Source organism: Cyprinodon variegatus, unplaced genomic scaffold (genome assembly GCF_000732505.1).
Source record: "Cyprinodon variegatus isolate N-32 unplaced genomic scaffold, C_variegatus-1.0 Scaffold394, whole genome shotgun sequence".
Taxonomy (NCBI): domain Eukaryota; kingdom Metazoa; phylum Chordata; class Actinopteri; order Cyprinodontiformes; family Cyprinodontidae; genus Cyprinodon; species Cyprinodon variegatus.
In genome coordinates this window covers 325,182-350,495 of record NW_015150847.1, presented here as the reverse complement: position 1 = coordinate 350,495, position 25,314 = coordinate 325,182, and the positions used below count along the sequence as shown (strand labels likewise).

At 41.3% G+C, this 25,314-nt stretch overlaps 1 protein-coding gene across 1 annotated transcript in view; it reads left to right on the top strand.

Moving 5' to 3' along the window:
- The window catches only part of ptprz1 (protein tyrosine phosphatase, receptor type Z1), a 125,047-nt gene that overhangs the window by 64,913 nt on the left and 34,820 nt on the right, over positions 1-25,314 (top strand). The window contains exons 8-13 of the mRNA XM_015387431.1: positions 1,291-1,441; positions 7,757-7,941; positions 8,723-8,849; positions 12,863-12,903; positions 12,986-15,179; positions 18,680-18,818. Coding sequence (XP_015242917.1) covers positions 1,291-1,441; positions 7,757-7,941; positions 8,723-8,849; positions 12,863-12,903; positions 12,986-15,179; positions 18,680-18,818 — 2,837 coding nt within the window. The remainder of the gene's footprint in view (positions 1-1,290; positions 1,442-7,756; positions 7,942-8,722; positions 8,850-12,862; positions 12,904-12,985; positions 15,180-18,679; positions 18,819-25,314) is intronic.

The following is a 25,314-nucleotide window of genomic DNA, read 5'->3' as shown; positions in this document are numbered from 1 at the left end:
ATGACAGAGGAGACTCATCCTCAACCTTTGACGCAAACCTCTCCTCCTCTTGCATGTTTCCACTGTCCATAGCGTACCTTGACAGTGTCGTTTCTAAGTCACCAATTTAGTGCTACTTGATCCCAATGGAATTTCCCATTGGGAACCTACTAGCACTAAGTTGCTAACTGGTTAGCAATTTAGTGCTACTTGGTCCCAATGGAATTTCCCATTGGGAACCTACTAGCACTAAGTTGCTAACTGGTTAGCAAGATGCTTCTGACAAACCGGCCACAATTAAACTTGTTTGCGAACCTTCTGCCACAACGATCCTACCCCCTTGATAATCGACCAATCACATTCTCTTTATTCACTTGTGTAAAGTTGGCACCACTTGGCAGAATTCGGAAATGCAACGGTTGGAACAGCCACTTCCCTACGACTTTATGCTTGGCTCCCCAATGCCTGCTGACTTTTACTGTGGAGGAAAAGAACTGCTGTGATTGGCTGTTGCTACCCCTCTGTAGAAATGGCAACATGTTTCCACCTCCTGCTAAAGATAAAATCTGAAAAGCATCTAAAACCACTTTTGGCTGTAACAGATTAATGTAATCTCACTGATTTGATCTAAACCATCCACTGAAGCTCTGGCTGTAGGTCTCTGCTCGTTGTCCTGTTGGACCATGAAGCTCTGCAACAGTTGCAGTTTTTTTTTGGGGGGGGGGTTTAGTCCCAGGATTCTCGCAGTTTATCCCATTATCTACCACTAGCTTTCCACATCATGATGTTGTTTCTTAGTGGGGCCAGTGTGTTCAGAGCCATTATCATGTTGCATGATCCAGTTTAGCTCATCTCGTGTCAGTAAAGTGGTGACATGTTTGTCCTATAAATGAAGACAGAGCTCCTCAGTCCTGGTTCTATAAACCTGAAAGCACTAAACGTAACGATGGTGGTGATGTATTCAATGGATCGCTTTCATTAGCAGCAACTAACATTTCCCCTGAACACAGCTGGGAAGTCTGAGCTGTCAGCTGCCCTGCTGGGAAACAATAAGCATGCTGAAGCTTTCAGGAATAAAAAAATCCCCTGTATACTGTTAGTTCATGATGAGCTGATATTAACATGATGGGGGAACCAAAGTCAGATCCCCTGTTTTTGACTCAGATTCTGTCACACATTGCCTTTATATTTTGGACTAATTTATATGATGCTTTAACCTTGGTGGTTTATTTATTTTATAGGTCTGAATGTATCACAGCTGACAGCCAGAGGATGTTTGAGTTAACCATTGTTTTACCCTCATGTTTGCAGCTGGAGATGTTCTGTGAAGTGATGACGATGCAACAGGCTGGATATGTTATGCTGATGGACTACCTGCAGAACAACTACAGGGATCAGCAGGAGCAGTTCACGGGTCAGGTGTTCTCCTCCTACACCGGCATCGAGGAGGTCCAAACGCCAGGTTGGTCTGACTGATTAAAAAGCATTTCACTGCAGTTCCTGCGAGGCTTATCAGGCTGCTTCCATCAGATGCTGTCTTGTTTTGGGAAAAAATGCATCTTCTGTATCGACGACTACAAGCTAAACAGTTTTGATTTCATCTACATCTGTGTACTTTGCTCTAAATGTAAGTAATTTAGAAAGAAATTCTGATTGCATCTCTCAATTCCTTTAAAAAAAAACACACTAAACTTTTAAATATTAAACCTTTTTTTTCCCATTAAGTAATTTTACAACAATTATTCTTTGCAGGGTTTTTTGTATCAGTGGAAGAAAACTTTATCTATTCAGAACCGGTTACTATATCAGAGCTGAGGCAGCAATGTTATTTTTGCCCCCGCTTTGGTAAAGGTTAAGATTTTTGTTGATGATGATTTTGATGGAGATTATTATTATTTCTGGTCTAGACTACAAACAAACAAACATCATCATCAGAGGGCAAAACTTCAACATACATTTCTATTTAAATAAATCAATTCGGTTGATGTCTATAGCCCATCCATTCCATTTCCAATCATGCTTATCCCAGTGGGGTCGCAAGGGGTGCTGGTGCCACCCTGGACAGGTCTCCAGCCCATCGCAGGGAAACAGGGAGACAAACTGTCATGATTTGACTAAAGATCTGACCCAAATGCAGAAGACCAAACAGAGAGACCAGGGAAAAAGTTTAACAGGTTTATTTAGGAGATTGTGAAGAATCCAGTGTTGCTCTGAACACTGCTCAACCGGAACTGAAAGGTGAGGGGAAGACACTGTGGTTAGTTCAGGCTCGGTGGGAAATTTGATTTTTTAAGAGGAGAAATAGGTTACTGACTCACGTTTCCAGAGAAGTTGTTGACTCTTTGATTCCAGTCTGTGTGCGGTAGTTCCAGCGTTAGTCTGATTCGGTGGAGGGCGGACAGGGTTTACCCATAATGCGGTTGTCTGTTGGTGAACGGAGAAGCTGGCTGCCACTCAGATTTCCTGCGGTACCTGAACGAGTCATAGTGGAGATGAATCCCTTGCTCAGTGTGAAGCTCAAAACGATCTCTTGAGGAAAAGTAAACTCAAACCTCCAGTTTAAATCCTCAACTCACCTTGAAGCTCAGATTATCCTTCCAGGGAGAGAAGGTGCGAAAAAAATCCAGTTTGCTGGATGACTTCCTGCCGAGAGGCAAATACAAAAAACAAGATTGAAACTCAGGTTGACAAGAACTCAGTTTGACTCAGCAAAACTCAGCTTGGCTAGAGTACCCAAAACTGGCAAACAGTCAGCAGGTTAAGAGCGCTCCGTTAAAGAGGCAACTCACAGCAGGTGTGTAGAGAGGCGGACCAGAATCAGGCGCCTCCTGGTGGAGGAAGGGAGACAAACACAGAAAAAACACACACAGACAGGAATCCTGACACAAACAGGACAACCATTCATGCACACACTCACGCCTAAGGAGAATTTAAAGACGCCAATGAACCTAACAGTCATGTTTTTGGACTGTGGGAGGAAGCAGGAGTACCCGGAGAGAACCCACGCATGCTCAGGGAGAACATGCAAAGTCCAATGAGAAAGACCCTGCGCAGGGGCGTGCTTTGGTGGCGTAGTGGTTAGCGCACATGACCCATGTATGGAGGCCTTAGTCCATGACGTGGCTGACGCGGGTTCTAATCCAGCCTGTGTTCCTTTGCCGCATGTCTCTCCTTCTATACCCCCTTTCCCGTCAGCCTACTGTCCAAATAAAAAAAAAAACTAGTGCCATAGCCCTTAGAAAGACCCAGAACCTTCTTGTTGCAAGGCTACCCACTGTACAACTGAGCAGCCCTGATCTATAGCATTTTCAATTACATTTTTAATTTTAATCTAAAACCGTTGTCTCAGGTAACTTTATGAGGTAACTGAATTTGATTGAATCGTCTTTTTAAAGTACCTTAAAATGAAATGTGTGATCTAAAGGAGCCTGATAACTAAAAGATTCTTGAAAGTTGTTTGAGTTCTGATGTGTAGTATGCTAACATTTATTTCTGCTAAGGGTGATCCAATGTTTTTAAGAACAGCAGAACAAACAAAGCAAAGTTGTAAATAAATAATAAAAGGTGGATTCAGTTCAAGCAAATAAAGGTGCTTCAATGAAACCTGCGGTATCTGCCCTCTAGTGGCCAAAGCTTGGCTCTGTTACTGTTTTCCCAAAGAGAAAACAACGACACGAGGGTTTATGTTCTGACTGTGACATATCTGGTCTGTTTCCATTAATAACGATCGGAAAGGAAGCAGTCAGTAGTGAGAACTGAGGTTTTAGTCCAGCTCTGCTGAGAAGGAAGTATGTTTATGTTTGCACAGTTTGAGCTGCCCATTGTAACTGACCCCTCAGCCACTTCTAATCAGTGATAATCCCAGATCGGACTTCATCCTTCATCTGCATTAGCACTAATCTTATCTTTGACCCAGAATCATTCCTAAAAACCCAGGAATTATTCCAGCAATTTCAGTTTTAGCTTTCCGCATCAAAGGCACTGCCTGGTTACTGGAAGGTTATTCTGAGCTGTAATTAATAGAAGCCAAAGGATAACTTCCTGGGACCAGAGACTTTAGCAGCTAGAGGCTAACCATAGCTTTAGCTGAGAGTGGCTAATCTATCAGAAGCTTAAACAAACTGTTTTCTAATGTAAGAAGGAAGAGAGTTCTATCTCCCACAGTATACTTAACATGACTTTCATCATTAGATACTAGAAACCTTATTCAGTACCGTGCCAGAGAGAAGCCGCCCAAAAAACAGAATCACTCACTCATGGAAATGTTTAATATGCTATGTAACACGTTTTATATTTCAGTTATAATATGACAGGATCATGGTTATTACATCTCTTCAAAGATTAGATGAAGGGTTATTATTATTGAGTGTCAGAAAAGTAAAGGAGGAAATTAACTATTGAAAGAATTCCAGCTCAGATTGGAGTCTGAAGCCCCACCCACTAAAACCTATCGATTTATTGAGGTCACAGCTATGTAGGGGATAAAAGAAACCCTGGCAGGGGGCTAATCATTCAAATTGAGGCTAAAACCAATTCATGATTATTAGATGAATTATTATAACAGTAATTTGCTTTCTCACCAAGGTTCTTAGTCTTTTACATGATGGTTGGACTCCTGGACTGGCTGTTAGAATCCAGTTAGCTTCACCAATTTAGTCATTTATGCTACGGCTATCAGCAAAGTTATTAATCACCAACCAAAGGACGGTGGATCTGAACTGAGTGATAAATCATTCACTGCATAAACTAACCACAAAAGACCATGAGCTAAAATACAATGGTACCTTTATAAGCTAATAATCCTCATCACTGTATCACTGCATCTAAAACACTAAACACTACTGAAAATAAGCACAAGGAAATAAAAGCAAACACAAAGGGAAAAGGACATCTAAGAGTCCGTTCAAAAGTCTCTGAGTAATGCTCTTTTTAAGGCTTCATGCATTCAAGGTGTCCTTTAATACATTAGCAATGTGAATAACTCTGATGCAGAGCTATTAAATGCAATCAAAACAGTGAATACATTAAAATTTAGTTACAGTGGACAGAATGGATTAGTTCAGCTGGACAGGATATCTGGGTCAGATAGAACAAAAGAGTTAGAGAACTCACTGTCATGATTTTATCAAATCTCGGACCCATATGCAGAGAGACCAATTCAGAGAGACCAGGGGAAAGGTTTAACAGGTTTATTTAGGAGTTTGTGAAGAATCCAGTGTTGCTCTGAACACTGCTTAACCGGAACTGAAAGGTGAGGGGAAGACACTAGGGTTAGTTCATGGTTCAGTAGGAATTTTGATTCTCGAACTTGAAGAGGAGAATTTGGTAGATTTCGAGAGATTTGGTAATTTCGAGAGAAGTTGCTGACTCTTAGACTCCAGTCTGTGTGCTGAAATTTCAGTGTTTGTCTGATTCAGTGGAGGGCGGACAGGGTTTACCCAGAATGCGGTTGTTAGTAGGCAAACGGAGAAGCTGACTGCCACTCAGATTTCCTGCGGTACTTAAACGGTTCATAGTGGAGATGAATCCCTTACTCAGTGTGAAGCTCAAATGATCTCTTGGGGGAAAGTGGATTCAAACCTCCAGTTTGAATCCTTAGCTCTGTATGAAGCTCAGATGATCCTTCCAGGTAGAGAAGGTCCGAAACATACATCCAGTTTGCAGGATGACTTCCTGCCGAGAGGCAAAGACAAAAACAAGATTAAAACTCAGGTTGACAAGAACTCAGTTTGACTCAGCAAAACTCAGCTTGGCTAGAGTACCCAAAACTGGCAAACTCTCTGGCGTCGAGGTAGTGGCAGTCAGCAGCTTAAGAGCACTCCGTTAATGAGATAACTCACAGCAGGTGTGTAGAGAGGCGGACCAGAACCAGGTGCCTCCTGGTGGAGGAAGGGAGACAAACACAGAAAAAACACACACACAGACAGGAAACCTGACACTCACAAAATGGCTGCTACCATAAGGGTAGCTTGGAGCTAACGATGCTAGCGAGTACAACTGTAGTAGCTTAGCTCTTCAAACAAATAGAAAAAGAGAAATTAAGCAGACAGTAACACACAGCATGGATTGTTCAGTCAGGCTCAGTTAGCATTAGCATTCAGTTCAGAAATCTGACTAAAAAACCATCAGTTGTTGAATCAGAAGCTTCTTCCAAATAAAACACAAACAACACCTGTAAAAGATCTATTCTACTCGCCAAGCAGAGTATTTATCTAGCATCAGATGAGAGGATGGGCTTTATTTGTTAGCTCAGTGGAATGGAGGATGGGAAGGGTGGTTACTGTCCGCTCAGGTTCGGTTCTGCAGCCTTGAAAAAGGGTGTCTCCTTAAGGCAGCGGTTAGCTTGTAGCAGCCGCTCAGATGGCAGCAGCACAGCTACAAACAGCAGGTGGACCAATGGGTCATGGTCCAGCAGTTTAACAGTTCAAAACCGTCCCAGAATCGTGTGGCACAGGTCAGAGGCTCCTAGCGGCTCCTCTGCGGACAGCAGTTACGTCACTGTTCAGCCCGTCGACCAGAACTGGATAGTTTTCTCATCTACTTCAGCAGGCAGGTTTAAAAAAACTGAGTTCAATTTAGTTTAAAACGCAGGAAAAGACATTACATTCATCTCCTTGATGTCATCTCCTCTGAGTCGGCCATCGAGCACAGACTCCTCTACAGAAATAACCTGGTAGCTACATATGTTACTTCAGGCGGAACACCGGCGTATGTTTCCCGTATTAAGGCCTGAAATCCACAGACAAAAGAAGCTGGGTGGGAGTCGGCTGCACCGGTCCCTCATGGTTCCCCCTGCAGGTGGTGGGCCCACCGGGGGATGGCCTTGCGTCGCTCCTTCGGGCTGGGCCCGGCTGGGTCCCGCGAGGAAGAACCCGACCACCAGGCGCTCGCCTACGAACCCCAACCCCAGGCCTGGCTCCAGGGTGGGGTACCGGCTCCGCCGTACCGGGCAATGTCGCGTGCCTTGCTGTAGTCCTCGTCATAAGGGTTTTTAAAACTGCTCTTCGTCTGACCTGTCACCCAGAGCCTGTTTGCCTTGGGAGACCCTACCAGGGGCATTTAGCCCCCGACAACATAGCCTCTGGGATCACCCAGGCACTGAAACCCCTCCACCACGTTAAGGTGGCGGTTCAAGGAGGGGAGAGGCTAAGTGTAGAGCCGGTTCTCCTCCACATCGAGAGGAGTCAGTTGAGGTGGCTCGGACAACTTCTTTGGATGCCCCCTGGATGCCTCCCTCGGGAGGTTCTCCAGGCACGTCCCACCAGGAGGAGGCCCAGGGGGCGACCCAGGACACGCTGGAGAGACAATGTCTCTCGGCTGGCCTGGGAGCGCCTAGGGCTTCCCCCAACATTGCTGGAGGAGGTGTCTGCGGAGAGGGAAGTCTGGGAGTCTCTGCTTAGTCTGCTGCCCCTGCGACCCAGTTCCAGATAAAGCGGGAGATGATGAGTACGAGTATATGGCTTAAATGCAGCGGCAGTTGAAAATGTTGTTATCAACAGTTCTGGAGATTGTTTCATTACCACCTGCTAGGAATTCAATGCCAAACGGTATACTTTATTTTTTTATTCCAATATCAGAAATATTAGCATCCACTGATGATGCTAGCTTCTAAAACAAATAAACTGTAGTGAGCTGATATGATGTTATTGATCTCCCACTGATCTTAATAATGATAATCTAATCCTAGCATTTTCTTTTTAAGGTCCCAACCTGTATCAAATTGCTTCCTTGTATCTTTATTTAACTTTGCCATTGTGTTTGTTTGTTTTTCTTTCAGTGTGCAGCTCAGAGCCTGAGAGCATCCAGGCAGCTCCCCATAACCTCAGCAGTATGCTGGTGGTATGGGAGCGTCCCCGGGCAGTGCACGACACCAACATCGAGAGATACTCCATCACCTACCGGCTGGCCAATGCAAAAGAGTCTGCCTTCTCCGAATACCTGACCGACGGATACCAGGATACGGTGAGTAATGGTCCAAAGGCTAATGTCTGTTCTTACCCTCACAGGCTCCAAACGAAGGTCTTGAGAGATAATGAGTTTCACAGCTTCCTTCATGGCATGAAGGCGAGGACTGCTGTTTTGAGGAGATCCATCTGGCAACTGAAAGATATATTCACCTAACAGGGAACGGCTTTGATGAAATCAAGTTGTTTTTCCTCCAAATGGTCAAGTGTGAGAAAGTTCTTGATGCAGGGGGTGGGTTGGTTCCCCTGGGGGGGGATTTACCATAAGGCAATACTAGGCAGGTGCTGAGGGCCCCCATAAAACAGGGGGTGGGTTGGTTCCCCTGGGGGGGGGGGGTGTGTGTTGGGATTTGTTTAAGGTATAAATGTATGTACTGAGGTTGCCTCAGTCAGGGCTCTATCTCTCCGTCTGAGGACGTTAAATACATTTGAACCTTTTTTCTTGCAAGAAATGCCTCTGCCTCAGCTTCCTAACTCCACAGGCCCCACTAACTCGCACTTTAAAACACAAAGAGTAGAGGAAGAATCTCCATTAGCTGCCAATGGTTTACTATCAACATCATCTTATATGCATTACCTGATTAGAAATGTAACTAAATCGTCAAACAGAGATACATATTGAGACAAACAACAAAGAGTTGTTTCCATTAAAACAGCAGCTTTCGCCTTACAGTCTGGAGGTATCAGAGATAGAAAGCTTCCAGTTGATGCATGCCTCACCTCACCAGACTATTTAAAAAAAAATGCTAATCAAAGCAAATCTCTTCTGTCACCACCAGGGGGCAATACTTGATGACCTATTGCCCAACAACACCTACGAGATCCGTGTGGTGGCCATCTGCTCCAATGGCCTGCGTGGACGCGTGAGTGACTCGCTGACAGTTGTCATGCCCATCGACGACCCCGGTAAGTTTGCTTCTTTCACTTTGGTTAATTTATCATTATGAACAAATTATGGCAGCCTTTTCTTTATTTATTTAGGTTAACCTGCAGTCTTTCTTTGACTGAGAACACACCTGCTGTCTCACCACTGAGCGTGACCTCGGTTTTAAAATGTTATAAATTTTCTTGAAAAACAACCCATAAGGAGGGATTGAACACATCCTCCAACAAATGTAATCAACAGACAGGAACAGCAGACAATATTAACACCCAACCGCTGAATTCCAAAATACAACAAATAAACACATAGATACAGGAAAACACATACACGGATGCTAAGACAACACTGTTAGCCACACAAGTAAACTTTCAAATTAAAATTCTGCACTTACCAATATTATTCAGTTAGACCTAATTTTCTGAATTCCTCTAGCGGGTATCATGCAGTAATGAGCAGGCTTAACAGTATCACTGCTCTACATGCCAGACGCATTGAACCAGATGATAAAAGGTTAAATGAGCCTCACTTCATGAAGCCAAAAACATAACTTCAGTCCAACGTTTGCTAACTACTGAGCACGCTGTGATTTAACGTGTCCATTTGGATTTTTGTCTTTTCTAGAAGTGCCATGATTTTTAGTCCAGGCCTGTTTGAGGAGTTTTTCTAGCTCATTCTGTTAAAGCATGGTGGAAAGCAGATGTCTGAGTTTCATTTTTCTTTTTTTAAGTTTCATAGAATTCTTATTTATTATTATTGCTTCTTGCTTGAAGAACACTAAATTATGATAGTCCAAATAATGTTCTTTAACTTTTTACTTAAAGATTGTTGAAACATGATTGTTGAAGGACTGATGGTGGATTTAACAGTGAAGAAATGTTCTTTTGTTCTCGTTTGTTTTACTTTCCTGCTGAACTTAATGCTTCTTCTTTTTCACCTTGTTTTTCTTTATCTTCCTGCCCATCTTCCTCTTCCTCCTCTCTCTGGGCTGTTTCTATATTTTAATGCTAAAGCAATGATTGATCTAAAAGCAATTTCTTCTGGTAACTGATGCTAGCCTGACTCTGGACTCCTCCTATGACCTCCTTCTAAATTAGATCAACCAGTCAGGCTTAGCTTGCGTCTATTGGGCCATCTTCCATCTTTTCCTTCATATTTTCTTCTGCTATCTGTTCCTTCTGACACTTTTAGTGAGATAAATGTCTGTATGTTTCTCTGCATATATATATATATATATATATATATATATATATATATAATGTGTGATTTTGAATATTTCAGTTGATATTTATTTTCAATAAATTATTAATTTTGCCCATGTTAAATAAAAACAACAACTCTATTTCAGTGTGAGTAAGGAGCATTTGAATTTAGAGAAACTGCAAAATGGATCCACAGAGTTAGTTTCAAAAAATGAAAGCTAAAATCAATAGAAAAAAAAAAAAAAAAAAACTTTCAGTTTCACATTTCTGGGCCTGCTTTCCTGACCAACAGGGACTCTCCCAGGTGTTGCATTCAGGAATGGTGGGAACTAATAACATTTTTAAAACATTGATATTCATTCTTATTTAATTGGCTTTAATGCATCAAATGCTTCATTCATGTTGGCTGTTAAAGTAAAGAGTATATCTTTCACTTTCAGAAACAAAGCAATACAAATGTAAATTCATGAAATCTAAACAGATTGTTTCTTTTGAAAGAGATGCTTTGGTTTTTATATAGAAAGACAAGCTATGAGTCATTATAAATCTCACATCTCAGATTTTTATTCCCCCAAAGGTTGAAACTTATAGCAAGCCTGAGCTAAAACTAAAAAAAGTGAAGTTCCACCGACTTAAACTAACAGCAGACTCAAATGTAATCACAGTTCATGTTTATAACAATTTATAAGATGCTTTTTAGGACAGACCAACAGCAAATATAATGGCAAACCTTGGTCTGTAACAGGAAACTGATCCATGAGACAGCTAATCCAACCATAGTAAAATCTGAATAATCCTGCACAAAAAAATAAGTTACAAATTATTTAAAATGTGAGAAACATTTTAAAGTTAGTTCTATGCAGGACCAGCAGGTTCTGCAACAGCTTCTTCCCCACCGCCATCCGACTGATGAACTGTTGAGAAACTCTAAAACATGTCGCAGACTCTGCATCACACTGATAACACCAAACCAAAACACTGCATGTTTGCACCATAGATATTAAGCTTACAGCCTAAATGCACCATAAACAGATGAAAAGATAGATGGACGGTTCAGATTTAATAAAAATAATCATCTGTGTCCTAAGATTAGATAAGTTTGTTTCATAAAAAAATGCAAACATTTTGATGGTTTTAGATTTGAATGAATCCAGCTGTTTCATGAATCACTTTAAAAAACCAAACAGCAGCAAAATACCAGACATATATCAAAATAAAGTATAATATAGTGCATATATATAAAAATGATCAGTGAGAAGGAACGCATCTTTACTGTTTATGGATAGAATGGTCAAAGCCCTGCTGATCTGATACCAACTTATACACCAATAACTAAACGGGCTGGATTCCTCTCCTGTTTTTCTTTGTTTTTCTGATCTCAGATCTTCCAAATTTGAGCTCATGTCAAATAATTTAATCCAGAATGATTGATGTGATGAATCTGTAAAGATTATTAGAAAGATGCTTTAATTTACTGGATTTCCTTTTTCATCTGGATCACAACAATAAGTCATAGAAGGAAATCAGTTCATGGTCAAGATGAGGCTTTTAATGGCTACATATGCAGCATATTAGCTAAAGCTTTTGGGTTGCCTGCGTTTGTAAACAGATTCACTTTAAGGACCTCCCATTATCCCATTTTGCACAGACACTACTGTGACCCAAAAACTGTAAATGAGGTAAGTGTGTTTTGGAGATGTTATGGTCAGATTCTGGTCGTGGATCAGATAGCCGTACCCAAAAGCTCTGCTCTGGTTATCTCAGTCATGTCATGTTGGGTTGAGTACGTGACACTGTGCAGACCAGCCAGGGTCCTCTATACCAGGGGTGGGCGATTCCAGTCCCTGAGGGCTGTTATCCTGCAACATTTAGATCCATCCTTGGTCCAAAACACCTGAATCAAATGGTTGAGTTACCTTCTCAGTATGCAGACAGTTCCTGCAGAGTCCTCTCAATCATCAAATTCCTTGATTCAGGTGTGTTGAACCAAGAGCACATCTAAAAGTTGCAGGATAGCGTCCCTAATGAACTGGAATGTCCCACCCCTGATCTACACAGAGCATGAGCTCCTGAAAGCCAGGCCTGCACCATGATCCTCTAACCCAGCTGGAGAGCAGCCCACCCTTCCAGGTCTGTGCTGGGAACGCTGGGTTTTCTACAGCTGTGGTAATGAACAGGATTGGAAGGTGTGAACTCTGGGATTTTTGGAAGGTTGCCCAATACTTTAGGTAATATGATAGAAGGTTTACTTTCGGTATAATTTGCAGCCTTTTGTCCAAACCCTCAGTAGTTCAGCCCTAAAGCCCTTTTTAAAGCCCTTCATGCTCCACAGACCAGTCGCTCTTCTGGTCTCCATGATGTGTAACTTAGCCTTAGAAAGGTAAGGGTGCAAAGACCCACTTCTGCCCTGAAACCCTTCTGTGTCCTGTGATCCTCTGAGTTGTTCCCCCTCCTGATCCAGACATGGAGAGTCAGAAAAAAACACATTTAACTCGTTTTAAGCGATTTTTAGAGAGGTGTTTGTTTCTGCTTGCAGGATTATTCTGATCTTTGCATGACCACGCCTTTCTTTCCTGCATGTTTTTGACTATGTTTGATACATTTTCCTAAAAGATGCCGGCATGTGAATTAGGATATAATGAATGTTGGTGCCTCTGTGAACCTAGCTTTAATAGGCTCCATCTTTTCATCAGTTATTTTAAATCCTGCCTTATTTATCCAAACCAATGATTTCAGGATTTAGGCTCTTGACTGTTCACTATTTATCAATCAACTATTGTAATTTTCTTTTTTAATGGCTTGATCTTTCTCTGCTTGTCACTTGTTCCTCTCCTCAGAAGACGCTCTGGATCCAGGTTCTGAAGAAACTGACTTTGAGGTAAGCTAACCTGACTCCTGTTTTTCCATGCATGCCGTCACCATTGCCATTAACTCCTTCCAATCTCCATTTCCACAAACAGGACTATAATGAGCCTGACTTCTCCTGGAATGAGGTGGACCCAACTGAGAACAACTATTTGGACCGGGTTCTTTCAAACTCACCCAGGACTACAACATCAGCACCACCTTTGTTTCTCCTGCCTGGAAGTCGAACTCCGACAGGAAAGTCCAGTGAGGGAGCCACCATTGAACCGGCTGTGATTGCGAGCCAGTCTGCTGATGTTTTAAGGCCTTCGGAGGAGATGGAGAAGCACAGTACTTCCTTACAACCACCAGATGATGCCAGAGAGGGTCCGGGTGTTGGAAGCAACAGTCTCTTCTATTACGTAACAGAAGATCCACTCACTTCAAGTCCTACCCCTCTGCCCCTCCCCTATACAGACACAGATGGAGGCCTTGATGGTGAAAGCTCATCTGAAAAAGGAAGAAGCGGTTTAAGCACCTACCCTGTAGCCCCTGACATGCAGGTAGAAGCTACCAAGGCTGTTTCTCAGCATCCAGCCACAGTGTCCCCTACTGACCAAGACAATGGTGGAACATCACCGTCCGCCTTCATGCCAGCAGAGACCCAAGCCGTAAACCCGGACAGCACCAGAGATTCTCTTCAGGTGGAGATATCGGCCTCCACAGAAGTTGTCCACCATCGAGCCACAAGCTCCAGCCTTCCTCCTTTTTCCTCCACAGCTCCCTCTGTCATGCTGAGTGGCATTGTGGTGGAAGCCACGCAGTCGCTGTCAAACGGTGAGAGCAGCTCTGTCTTCCCCTCCTCCTCCCCTCTGTGTGACTCCTTGGACCCGAGCGCAGCTCCTTCTGCTCGCTTGCATGACTCCTCCTTCCTGTGGCCTGTGTTGTCAACCAGTAATCCAGACTCCCAGCATGCTGCCACTGGGTCTCTGTCTAGCAAAGAACTGGCTCCTACTTCTACCCCCCTCCTCCTGTCTTCCACCCTGCCTCACCTCCCTCACCCCTCAGCCTCCCTGCCTGGTCCCACGGTGAACTCTTTGTCCTCTGACCTTGGGTTTGGGGGTAGAGATAATGATGTTTTGTTGTCTGGGTCTTCAGGTGATTTCTCTGTACTCGGTAAAACCCCTCCACTCGAAACAGTTTGGGACTTGGCACACTCCAGTGTCTCAGCTGAACTGTCCGACTCGATGGATGTTTCCTCCTCAATGCTCTCTCTTTCTTTCAGCCCTTCCTTGCAGCCTTCAGTTCTGTTTTCTAGGGATTTCACTTATTCTGTTGCTATTCTGGGCTCGTCCGAACCGAAAACAACCGGCTTCCAGGACTCCAGGTTTGCAAAAGGCAGCATGACTGAGTCTGTAGTTCCTGAGTTCAGTGGTGATGGGTTCCTCCTAGCAAGCGACATGGACATGGTGTGTGGCTGTTCTCTTGAGACGTCGGTACCTTCATCCTGGTTGCATACCTCTGCACATGCACCACTGCCAGCATCAGCCAAGAGCTCTGCCGGTTTGGGATTTTATTCCAGCTTGGTTCTGCTTCCATCTTCTAGTGTTGAAGTAGAAACCTTTCCAACATCACTAGAAGGTGTGGGCTTTCCTGGCCTGTCTTTGGACCACTCTCTGCCGTCACATAGTGCCAGCTCACTATTACTGTCCTCTCCTCAGCTTCTCCAGCCCACCCATAGTCACCATCGTCTTTCTGTTACAGCCACATTTTCTGCTGCTACGGATTCTGATCTGTCAGCACCAGAGAGCAGCACCCCCTCTCAAACCTCTGCTCTCTACTTCCCAACAAACACCTCTCCGTTTACCCAGACTCCAGAGGAGCAGGTGTCTGACTTTAGCAGCAGCACCTCCGGCTCGGCTTTCCTCCCTGACTCCCAGGAAGGAGTAGACCAGGAGTGGGAAAAGGGTCAAACATCAGCCTCCGGCGTCAGCCCCCTCCCTCATTTAACCAAAGTGGTGAGCTCTCTCCCTCCCTTCATGACCCTGGAATCGGGTCAGAATCCAGATGATGTGGAAGAACACTCCTCAGCCTTTTATTTTGAAAGCGGCAGCGCCATTGATCCAGAAGTGGAAGGCAAAGCGGCGCCGACCGCTTCAGAGGTGACCTCAGGTTCAACCTGGCCCCTGGGGGGGCCGGAGGACAGCGGCTCAGGGCAAGCCGAGGGTCTCGGGGACAATGAGACATCCTCTGACTTCAGTATTTCAGGACGCCCAGAAACAGATCCTGAGGAGGAAGAGCCTGTTTCAGGTAAAAAATAAAAATAAAAAATCGTCCATGAATGAGAAACCAATGAGAGCAGCAAAATCCAGAGCTGCTCCAAGATCTGTGGACATCCTACACTCACTTTATCCTAACCTTTGATCTGCAAAGATAATAAAGGAAAACATATTTACACCCAACAACAAAGAACATCATTATCTATATTATGAATCTGTGTTTTATCTTTGATTCATGCTTAGAAACATGCTTAAAACAGACCTTTTTATCAATTAATTGTCAGAGATGAAAATGTTGTAAAATGTTTAAGGAATAAATCTATCTATGAAAGTGTATACATTTTCACTTTAAGACATTCACATGTCCAACAGGTTTGTTGCTGTTTTAAAGGCCAAAAGAAGGTAGAAAATGACCAGTACAGCTCTAGCCTTACCTGACAGGGCCACCAGAGGGCGTTAGAGCTCCATCCTATCAGATCATCAACCTGCTGTGGTAGATATTTGGATAGATTTTTTAAGTTCATCCAACTTCGCCGATGGTTGATAACTGGGGAAACGGGTTTAGTTATTAGAAATCTTAAATATGTTTAAACCTCTTTAGCAAATGTCTCATCTGTCCTTTGAATACAAAGGCAGAGTTTCAGGAAGCATTAACAAAATACAATGGTGGCTATTTAAAATGTCCACTTTCCTTGATGGGCCCTTCGCTGGTCCCCTACAATTCCTTTTTAAACATCAATCTTTGTACTAAAATGATCTTTCTGTCAGGATTAGTGGACATTAAGATCTAAAGAGAAGCGCCATCTGCTGGTCAGACCCTGTAATTCAGTGAAAGGGAGGAGTCAGAGTAAAAAAAATGCAGGAGGGGGTCACTGCGGTGGCTGGAAGTTGGAGGGGATTTAGCTGTCATTCGGCTGGCTTTTAGGCCATTTTGAATGGCTGCTACTGTAAATCACATCATTAAAGCAAAGCTGTGTAACTTTTGACCAAGAATTGACCTATTTCACGTATTCAGTGTTGCTTTAATGACCTGTTCTCTGACAAAGTTTTTCCCTGTAAGTTCCAGAAACTGCAGGTTTTAAAGGAAGATGAATAAAAAGATTTCCCCTTTTGTTTTCCCAATCAGAACTAATCCACCGTGGTCGGTCAACCCTTCCCTCCATCAGAGCAGGAGGGGTTACCTTCCAGGTCATACAGGAAGTATTCACCCTGTTGCCATGGCGAGCATCTGAAAGTGTACTGCAGGAATAAACCAGCTGAAGTATTGTCAGTTTTATCATGTTTTCCTCACTCTCTGACTTTAAATCATTTATATTTGCTAAATGAAAAAAGTCCAGATTAATATCTGTCCTCAGTCAGAGCACCGTGTCCTTAATAGCATTACTTACGGAAACTCTTAGAGGGTCTTAGAGGTGAATGTTTGAAATCTGCATATTAGAGGTTTTAAAAGTCGTGACATCATCATCTTAACGGCAAAGGGAAATCTTAGTTTCTGTAAACCTCCGACTTTGATGAAACGTTATGCATGCTCAGAGTGAGGGATTGCTGCTGAGTCAATGACCCAATCCTAGCGCCTGTCCACTGTAACTACATGCTCATCCAGGAGGAGGGTTTGCTCCTCCTGGAGCAGGCATAATGCTCAAAACTTCTCACAATCTGTGGCATATAAGAAGCTCGGCTTGTTTTCTGCGGTTTACTGAAACGTTGTCATGACTTCCTGTAGGATTGGTTTCTCCACCTCACCTTCATTTTCACACTGAATGGTGGTGAGCGTGCAGCAGACAGTTTGGTTTCAGGTTCTGGGAGGCAGTCTGCTGATGGTAAGGCAAGGCAAGGCAAGGCAAGGCAAATTTATCTGTATAGCACAATTCAGTCCAAAGACAATGCAGTGCTTTACATGATTAAAATATAGGAAAATAAAACAGAATCAAAGCAAGTAGGAAAAAAAAAATGCCGAACAAGAAAGAAGGCTAAAAACAGTTGGACTAAAGAAAATATGTTTTAGTCGAACTGTTTAACTAGAACAGTCGAAGGCAATCCTAAACAAATGTGTTTTTAGTCTTGATTTAAAGGAACTCAGGCTTTCCGCACTTTTACACTTTTCTGGAAGTTTGTTCCAGATAAGTGGAGCATAGGAACTAAATGCTGCTTCTCCATGTTTAGTTCTGGTTCTAGGTATGCAGAGCAGGCTGGAGCCAGAAGACCTGAGTGGTCTGGAGGGTTGATACACTGATAGCAAGTCTGTGATGTATTTAGGTGCTAAACCATTCAGAGATTTATAGACTAACAGAAGTATTTTAAAGTCTATTCTCTGAGATACAGGGAGCCAGTGGAAGGACTGTAGAACTGGGGTGATGTGCTCTACTTTCTTAGTCTTAGTGAGGACACGGGCAGCAGCATTCTGGATCAGCTGCAGCTCTCTGATCCACTTTTTAGGCAGAGGGTAGCCGGTGTTCTGTCAGACCAGCATACCCATAGTCAATACCCATTTATCCCTTTAGTTTTGCACGAAAAATGCACTTTAAACTACCTCAACAGGTGTGTATCCTGTGGAGTGAAAAATGTTAAGATATGTCTGGTTTTAGCCTCACAGGCTCCAAACGAAGGTCATGAGATCTGAATGAGTTACACAGCCTCCTTATTGGCATGAAGGGGAGGACTGCTTTTCTCAGAAGATCCATCTTTGGCCAGGGAAATATATATGAACCTAACAGCTAACGCCCTTGATGAACTCATAGTTGTTTTGCTTCGATGTTTAAGTGTGAGAAAGTTCTTTATGCAGGGGGTGGATTGGTTCCCCTGGGCGGAGTGTGTGTTATTTTGTAAGGTATAAATGTATATACTGAGCTTGCCGCAGTCAGAAAGATCTATTTCTCTGTCTGAGGACGTTAAATAAATGTCAACCTTATTTTTTGCAAGAAATGCCACTGCCCCAGCTTCTTTACTCCACAGTCCCTTTAGTCATGTTCAAAAAAACTATTTAATTACTTACTTTTTGGTGTTTTTTGAAGCATATGGCGATCTGACCTTAAATAATTTTTTGGTAGATGACTAAAGGTAGTTTTAAGTTTATTTTTTGTACAAAACTAAAGAGATAAACGCAAATAAGAACATCTTGCGCATTCGTATTGACCATAGGTATGCTGGTCTGATAGAACAGCGGCACGGTCTGCAGATAAACAGGCTGATGGTGACAGGGAGGTTCTTTAGAATCCCAGAGAATCCCAGAACCGTTTAACCACCAACCGGAGGATGTTTTATAGTTCGTAGACATACCAGTCCAAATGAAGGAGCCTTGGGCTCAGTGTGAACACATGTCGCTGTTATTGCTCTGGTTGGGTGCGTTCTGGGAGGGATTTTTTAAAGATGTTCTGGAACCCTTCAAGCCCTTTGCTGGGAAATCATGCCTTCTACACAGAGTATAAGGACCAACTTTAGCTGATATCTAAACGTTAAAGAAAGAAGAGGTCTGTCAGAGATAGAGTTCACCTTCTCTGTCTCACATCCAGCCACCTTTGTTCCTCTCCCCAGATGCCAGTAACAGCAGCCATGAGTTGAGGGTGGGCTCCATGGGGGAGAGAGAGAGGAAAGCTGTGGTTCCTCTGGCCGTCATTTCGTCTCTCACTCTGCTGGGCCTGGTGGTCCTCATGGGCATCTTCATCTACTGGAGGTCAGTACCACTGCAGCTGCAGCAGGAAAACCTTCCAACACTGGAATACATTACAGCTTTCTATTTTTGTATTTAGGAGTGGGCTGAAAAGGTTTCATATTTGGATGATTGTAGAGCTATTATATCACCTAAAAAGAAAGGTTAACCTCTTGAGCCCGGCGGGCCCGGTACCAGCCCAACTGACACCAGCTGATATCTATTTATAGAAATGGCCAAATCACAGTCACATGGTGTTTCATCCACACTCCTTTCAAATGGGGCTTTAAAAATTTCTAAAACATGTTTCAAAATAATTTTTTCGCAAGTACTTTCTGTTTTATAGCTGTGTAAACAAGTAAAATGAGATTTAAAATTCCACCTGACATGTGTGACTCTGCAGGAGTAATGCAACAGCAGGTATTTTTTTACCTAATGGCCGACATCTTTTGAAACTAGAGGCTCAGACCTTTCCAAGGAGATATTATTGGTAAATTTCAATGAAACAACGGCTAAATCTTAGGAGCAAAGGCTTTCACTGGAAAAAAAATCAAAATCTAGATAAGTCATTTTTTCTTAAAATAAGTGAATTTGATCTTGGAAAGAGGAGGTAAAAAAGACATTTTGCCAATGGAACCAGACAATTTATATTTAAAATAAGAAACACAATTGCATTGTCTTATTTCAAGTGCATATTATTTAATTATCTTATTTTAAGAGTAAAAATGCTCACTCCATTGGCAAACTATCTCATTTACCTACTCAAATTAAAGGTAAATACACTTAATTTAAGGAATTTTTACTTATTTCTAGATTGTTTTTGCCAGTGTTGTCTTATGCAGAAGGTCTTCAATAATGTAAATCAGATATAATATTTGTCTGACCAGATTCCCTTTTATGAGTGGAAAAATACATTTTGGCATTCTGCAAAAAAAAAATCCCATTTCCTCCTTGCACTCTGTTCACTAAAACCTATGTGGAACAAACATGCTTCAACTTATTCAGTCCAAATTATCTTGAGTTCTAGTGAAGATGTGGATCTATAAAGTCTGAGGGTTAATCCAGGGTTTCTAATGGGCTTTCATGGTGTTTTGCAGTTTATTTTGGAGCAAAATTTTGGCGAGGCTAAATATTTTTCTTTTTTTAATGTTTAATCACCTATAAATCAGACATTGTGACATTTAAAATAGTGGTTCCACCTGAAAAATATTCATCAACGCCTTTCTGTCACACAAATACAAACAATTATATTTTCAATTTATAGTTTGGGAGCTGAACTGGATTTCATTCACATATGTAGTTTCATGCTGAAGCGGCTCCTAAGACCCTCATGGCTTACGGCTTATGTGAGGAAATGTCTCCATTACACGTTAAGTTATTTCATAAACTTCTTTTCTATATTCCCTCTTTAGTTTCTTCCCTCCTCATAATCCTGCCTGGAATAACCCGCCCTGTTCCAGCCACTTAACCTGAGATCAACCATGCTGGTGAAGATTCTCAGTCATCCAGGTCATCGTCATTCCAAAAAAGTTAAAAAAAACAATCCACTGGACTTGGTTTTCATGTTTGAAGACATGTGTCTTCCCATCCAGGAAGCTTTTTTAATTTAAAATGTCAGAAATAGCTTTGAGTTTGAACCCGAGTCCAGTGGATTGTTTTTTTTTATTAACTTTTTTGGAACTGTGATCCATCATGTTTTTGTTTATAAGGAAAAAATAACAAATTTCATTAATTCCTTTAAGGTAAACAATTTCTGCCCTTGTTTCTGTTTCACGCCGACCACAAGAGGGCAGCAAAGGTTTTCTGTGACTGTGGCTGATCTGGATGGTAAATCTAGGTTTATGCTGAAAACAGTCCAATCTTAAATAGGATACACAGCATCTTAAATAGGATAAATGCAAAGCTAAAAAATCCATTTAATTAACTCAAACTGATCAAGGTTTTATGTTAAAACAAGAAATATGAATTTACACCAAAATGACAAAAGAGCAAAACCCCAAAAAGATGCATAAATATAGAAATATTTGATCATTTCAATAAAAGGTTTGCATCTTTGAGGAGGAAGCTCATTTTCAGGTGGAGTGTTTATTAATAATTATTCTGTCATGACTGAATTTCTTCATTTAGAGCAGCTTTAACTCTGCATCGCTGCAGCATAAAGTTTCAAACTTTTTATCCTCACGTCTAAACAAATGACACAAACATTTAATGATTATCTTTCATTTTCATCATTTCATAACTCACAATCTTTTAAAATAAAAAACAAACACAGCCTAATGTTACATAATATCAATTAAAACAACTAATTAAATGTAATATTTACCCAATGACACGTAATGCATCATACCCAGTGGAATATGACGCACAGTGAGGCTCCTTTATCAGCTTAAAGCACTTTTTTTCAAACAGGCTTTTAATGGTTTGAAGTATACTTTCATGAAGCTCCTATTTCTCTATTAAACATGCGCTTTGTTTGGCTGCAGTGTTTTACTCTTGAATGTCATGTTTTTTTCAGTCCTAATTAACAGATTTAAAGACATGAAAACATCAGAAATTAATCTATATGTTTCTCTTAGAGTTACTGGAATAAATCATCTTTTCACTGATGAATAAAACAGGCATTTATGCTTGAAGCAAAGCAAAAAGATTAAAAGCTTGATGTTGAATTTCTTAATGAAGTGATGAATAAAGTGTATTTTCTATCTAATGACTAAAATCAATCTGGAGAATGATTGATCAGACTGGGAAACATTTCAGCAGTTTACTGTAAAACCTTTGTTGTCACTCTCAATAGAAAAAAAGGATTTTAAAATTCAAGGTTTAAATTTCATGTTGAATGAGGATGACAATCTTAAACTGTTGGATAAAGGAAGTGTTTTTATCTTGAGAGTTTTATTCGTTTTGCTCTGATGTGATACAGACTCCGTTGCCACGGAGACGATGAAAGGTGTTCCAATATTGGGGGATTGATTTCTGAAACCAGATGGAAATGTTTTCATATTTCTGTGTTGATGCAGTCTGGATCTTTGTTCTGATAACGACTTAGGTCCGTCCTCCTCTGCAAACTGTAGACACCTCTTCACCACCAGGTGTGTTCGAAGTCATAGTCCTCTAAAAACCCGGTCTACCTGGACTCGGACCCGGTCTACCTGAACTGGGTCCTTGAAGTCCTTGAAAATAAGGAAGACAGAATAGTTTAGCCATGGCTTCAAACAGGTCCAGCCTGCTCCAGCTTTCACTGCCCATTCCCTCTGTTGCCTAGCAACCATTACGGTTGGCACACAAAGCATGCAAAGAAAGGATGCTGAACTTCTCACACTGCAAAAAATGAACTGAAGTCATTTTGTTTTTAAAATAAGTGCATTTTGTCTTGAATTGAGGAGGTAAATAAAACACTATGCCAATGGAACACGAATTAACATTTAAAATGAGAAAAGGTAATTGCATTGTCTTATTACAGGCACGTAGCATCTAATTAACTTATTTTAAGAGTAAAAATACTTATTTAATTGGCACTTAATCTTATTTACCTACTAAAATGAAGTATAAATATACTTGATTTAAGGAATTATTACTTATTTCTAGATGGTTTTTGCAGTGCACTACTGTTCCTGGTGCTAATTACATTTATTTATTTTGGAGCTAATTAGCAAAGGCCAGGAAATGCATGGATTACATTTTTCTTCCCTTCACATTGGTAAAGAAGTTCTTTAGTTGTGTGTTTTAATAAAGATCCTTCCCTCCTAATGGAGTTGTTGTTCTCCGCTGATTCTTTACATCAAATGTCTGTTTTATAAACACCTTATTGGAGGGTGTTTTTATTAAAGAGAGGCATAAAAGAAAGTAGAAAAACAACAAAACTCCAAAATAAATCCAAGATCTCCTGTTTCTCTGGAATTCTCTCCCATCCTGGCTTCACCGTTTCTCCTGCATTGCGCTCGGAGCTTTTATTGCTGGAGACGCTCTGCAGCAGACGGCTTGTCTGCAGACTTTTACCTTTTCAGTAGAACCTGGAGACACGTTACCATCACTCACTTTTTTCTATTTGGATTAATAAAGGTGTTAATGAACAAAGTATAAATACTTCATTGCTTCAGTAGAAATCTCGGCTATCTATGCTTTACTAGAGTAATTCTTTATTTAGAAAACTTTTTCCTTCTATTCCTTAAATTTTAAAAATAACCTCATTAGTTTTGTTTCATTTAAGTAAATTTTCATTCTGGCCTGTTGGTATTTAAAACAAATAAAAACCATCAAAATATTTAGTTTCATCCAGACACTTAATTTCTTTGTGGTTGGACTCGGTGCTGCCCCAACTTGTTGCTCACTACCAACCAAAATAAATCCTTTATCAAGATGAAGCAAAGTTAAATGTGACACTGTTACTATTAGTTATAAAACTAAGAAAATTAAATCTAAGGAAGTTATCATCCAGAATGGTAGAAAAATGCTCCTTTAAGGGTAGAGCAGTAAAGTCAATGTCCTTAACAGTTTTTCCTGCTTTACTATGACTTTTATACTTTAAGTAGTTTTTAAAATGGTACTTTTATACTTTTACTGGAGTAAAAAGCTGAAGTTGATCCTCTAACTTCTATAAAAGTGTTTTTAATAAGTAGGATTTATACTGGAGGAATAAACATGAATACTGATTAAAGAATATCTTTTATAATTATTCAGATATTCAAAAGATGAATTTAGAGAAGTTTGTTTTTTTACTGATTGTAAAATCACAGAAATGTGATTAGGCTGACTTTAACCCTTTTCCGCCACTTCCTTCTCTGACTGTACATTTGGAAGTTATTTTTTTCAGTGCCGCATCAGAGGCTCAGCTTGTTGTTCTTGTTTTTCCCTCTGCTTGTTGTTGTATATCAAGGATTGAGCAGTGCTAAGCCGGTAATAATCTGAGGAGCAGGGGGATTAATCCTTGGTGAGGGATGTTTCTTAGCTGCAGCAATTTGAGCATCCACTCAGCTGATATGTCTAGAGAGGCATGCTGGAGAGAAAATGACATCCGCCTGATTACGGCGGGTCCAGGGAGTCATGTTTGTGTCTCTGTGGGCGACGGCGAGAAGCCAGACCTGCACTAATCCTGCTGCATGTGACTTCCTTATTGCTCCTTTAAGAAAACAAGGGGCTGAGTTTTTGTGACATTAACTGTATTGTTAATGTTAAAAAGCAACAATGAACTAAAAAACAAGCTAAAACTAAAACATCACAATAAAGATTTGCCAACTTCTTACCATCTGAATTAAAATTTACAGTATTGTCCAAAAAAAGTAAACAAATTCCCATTTAGCTCTTAATTAAGTAAATACCTCCTTATAAAGAATTCAACATTGTAAATACTTTTATTTGGTGAACATTTTAACAAAACTGGGACCCACACTGGAAAAACAATCTAGAAACAGGTAAAAACACTTAAATAAAGCTTCCAGTGATGGAGCTAGCATGCTAACACTACCCGATCCGTCCCATCAGCTCATCCAGATATACATCCTGGTCGTCCTCCATTTTGATTTGTTAAAAAGACCTAAATTACATATTTCTCTCCTTGAAAATATTAAGCGTACTAAACTATAATGTGTTAAAGGTTAATAATGTATTTCTTGAGAAATTAAATGTATTTAAATCCTTTCTGTTTAATCACTCTGTTCCTGATCTGTACTGGGAATGGGATCCTATGCTACTTCCAGTGAATAACTCTATCAGCTTTGGATTTAAACATAAATCTAGTCTTTTTGAGTTTATGTTTTTACTTTCACATTAATGTTATGGTATATAGTGCCAAAATGCAGATAAACATTGTTTAATCATATTTTGGCTAACTGCTCTGAGCATGTCCCATGCTTCTCAGGACGGCCTAGTAATTAGGGCGTAGAGCTTGGAATCCTGATATCCTGAGTTTGAGCCCCACTCCCACAGACTGCCACTCTGGGTCCCTGAGCAAGACCCTTAACCCCACACTGCTCCCTGGGTGCTGCACAATGGCAGCCCACTGCTCCCCAAGGGGATGGGTTAAATGCAGAGGTTAATTTCTCCATGAGGAGATCAATAAAATTCAAATATTTTTATCATTATTATTATGTCGGAAAAGCAATGGAGGAAATGTCAAAATAAAAACGTGTTAAAGATTTGTATTAGCATTCTTTAGTGATTTAAGGATAGAAATAAGTACCTTTTGTACCATAACTACATTATTTTTGGTGACCTGGATGAATGTCTGGATGTTACAGATCGGGTGGTGAAACGGCTCCTCGTGATTCACAGCCGGCTACTATCTAACTTAGCAGGTAGGTCCGAATTTGGACCCAACCTGATTTAAAACTTACTTAAATTACTGCATGTTGTCTGACGGCAGTGTCTAATTTCACTTGCTCTGCTTCTCCTGTTAATACGGTAAAGCCCTCTGGAGCGTCCGGCTCCAGGCTGCACGTGATCCAGACTAGCCAATGAGCTGCTGTCAGTCTGGGTTGCTGCTGCTGCTACTTTTAGACACAGCAGGCAAACCTGTGGCAAGCCG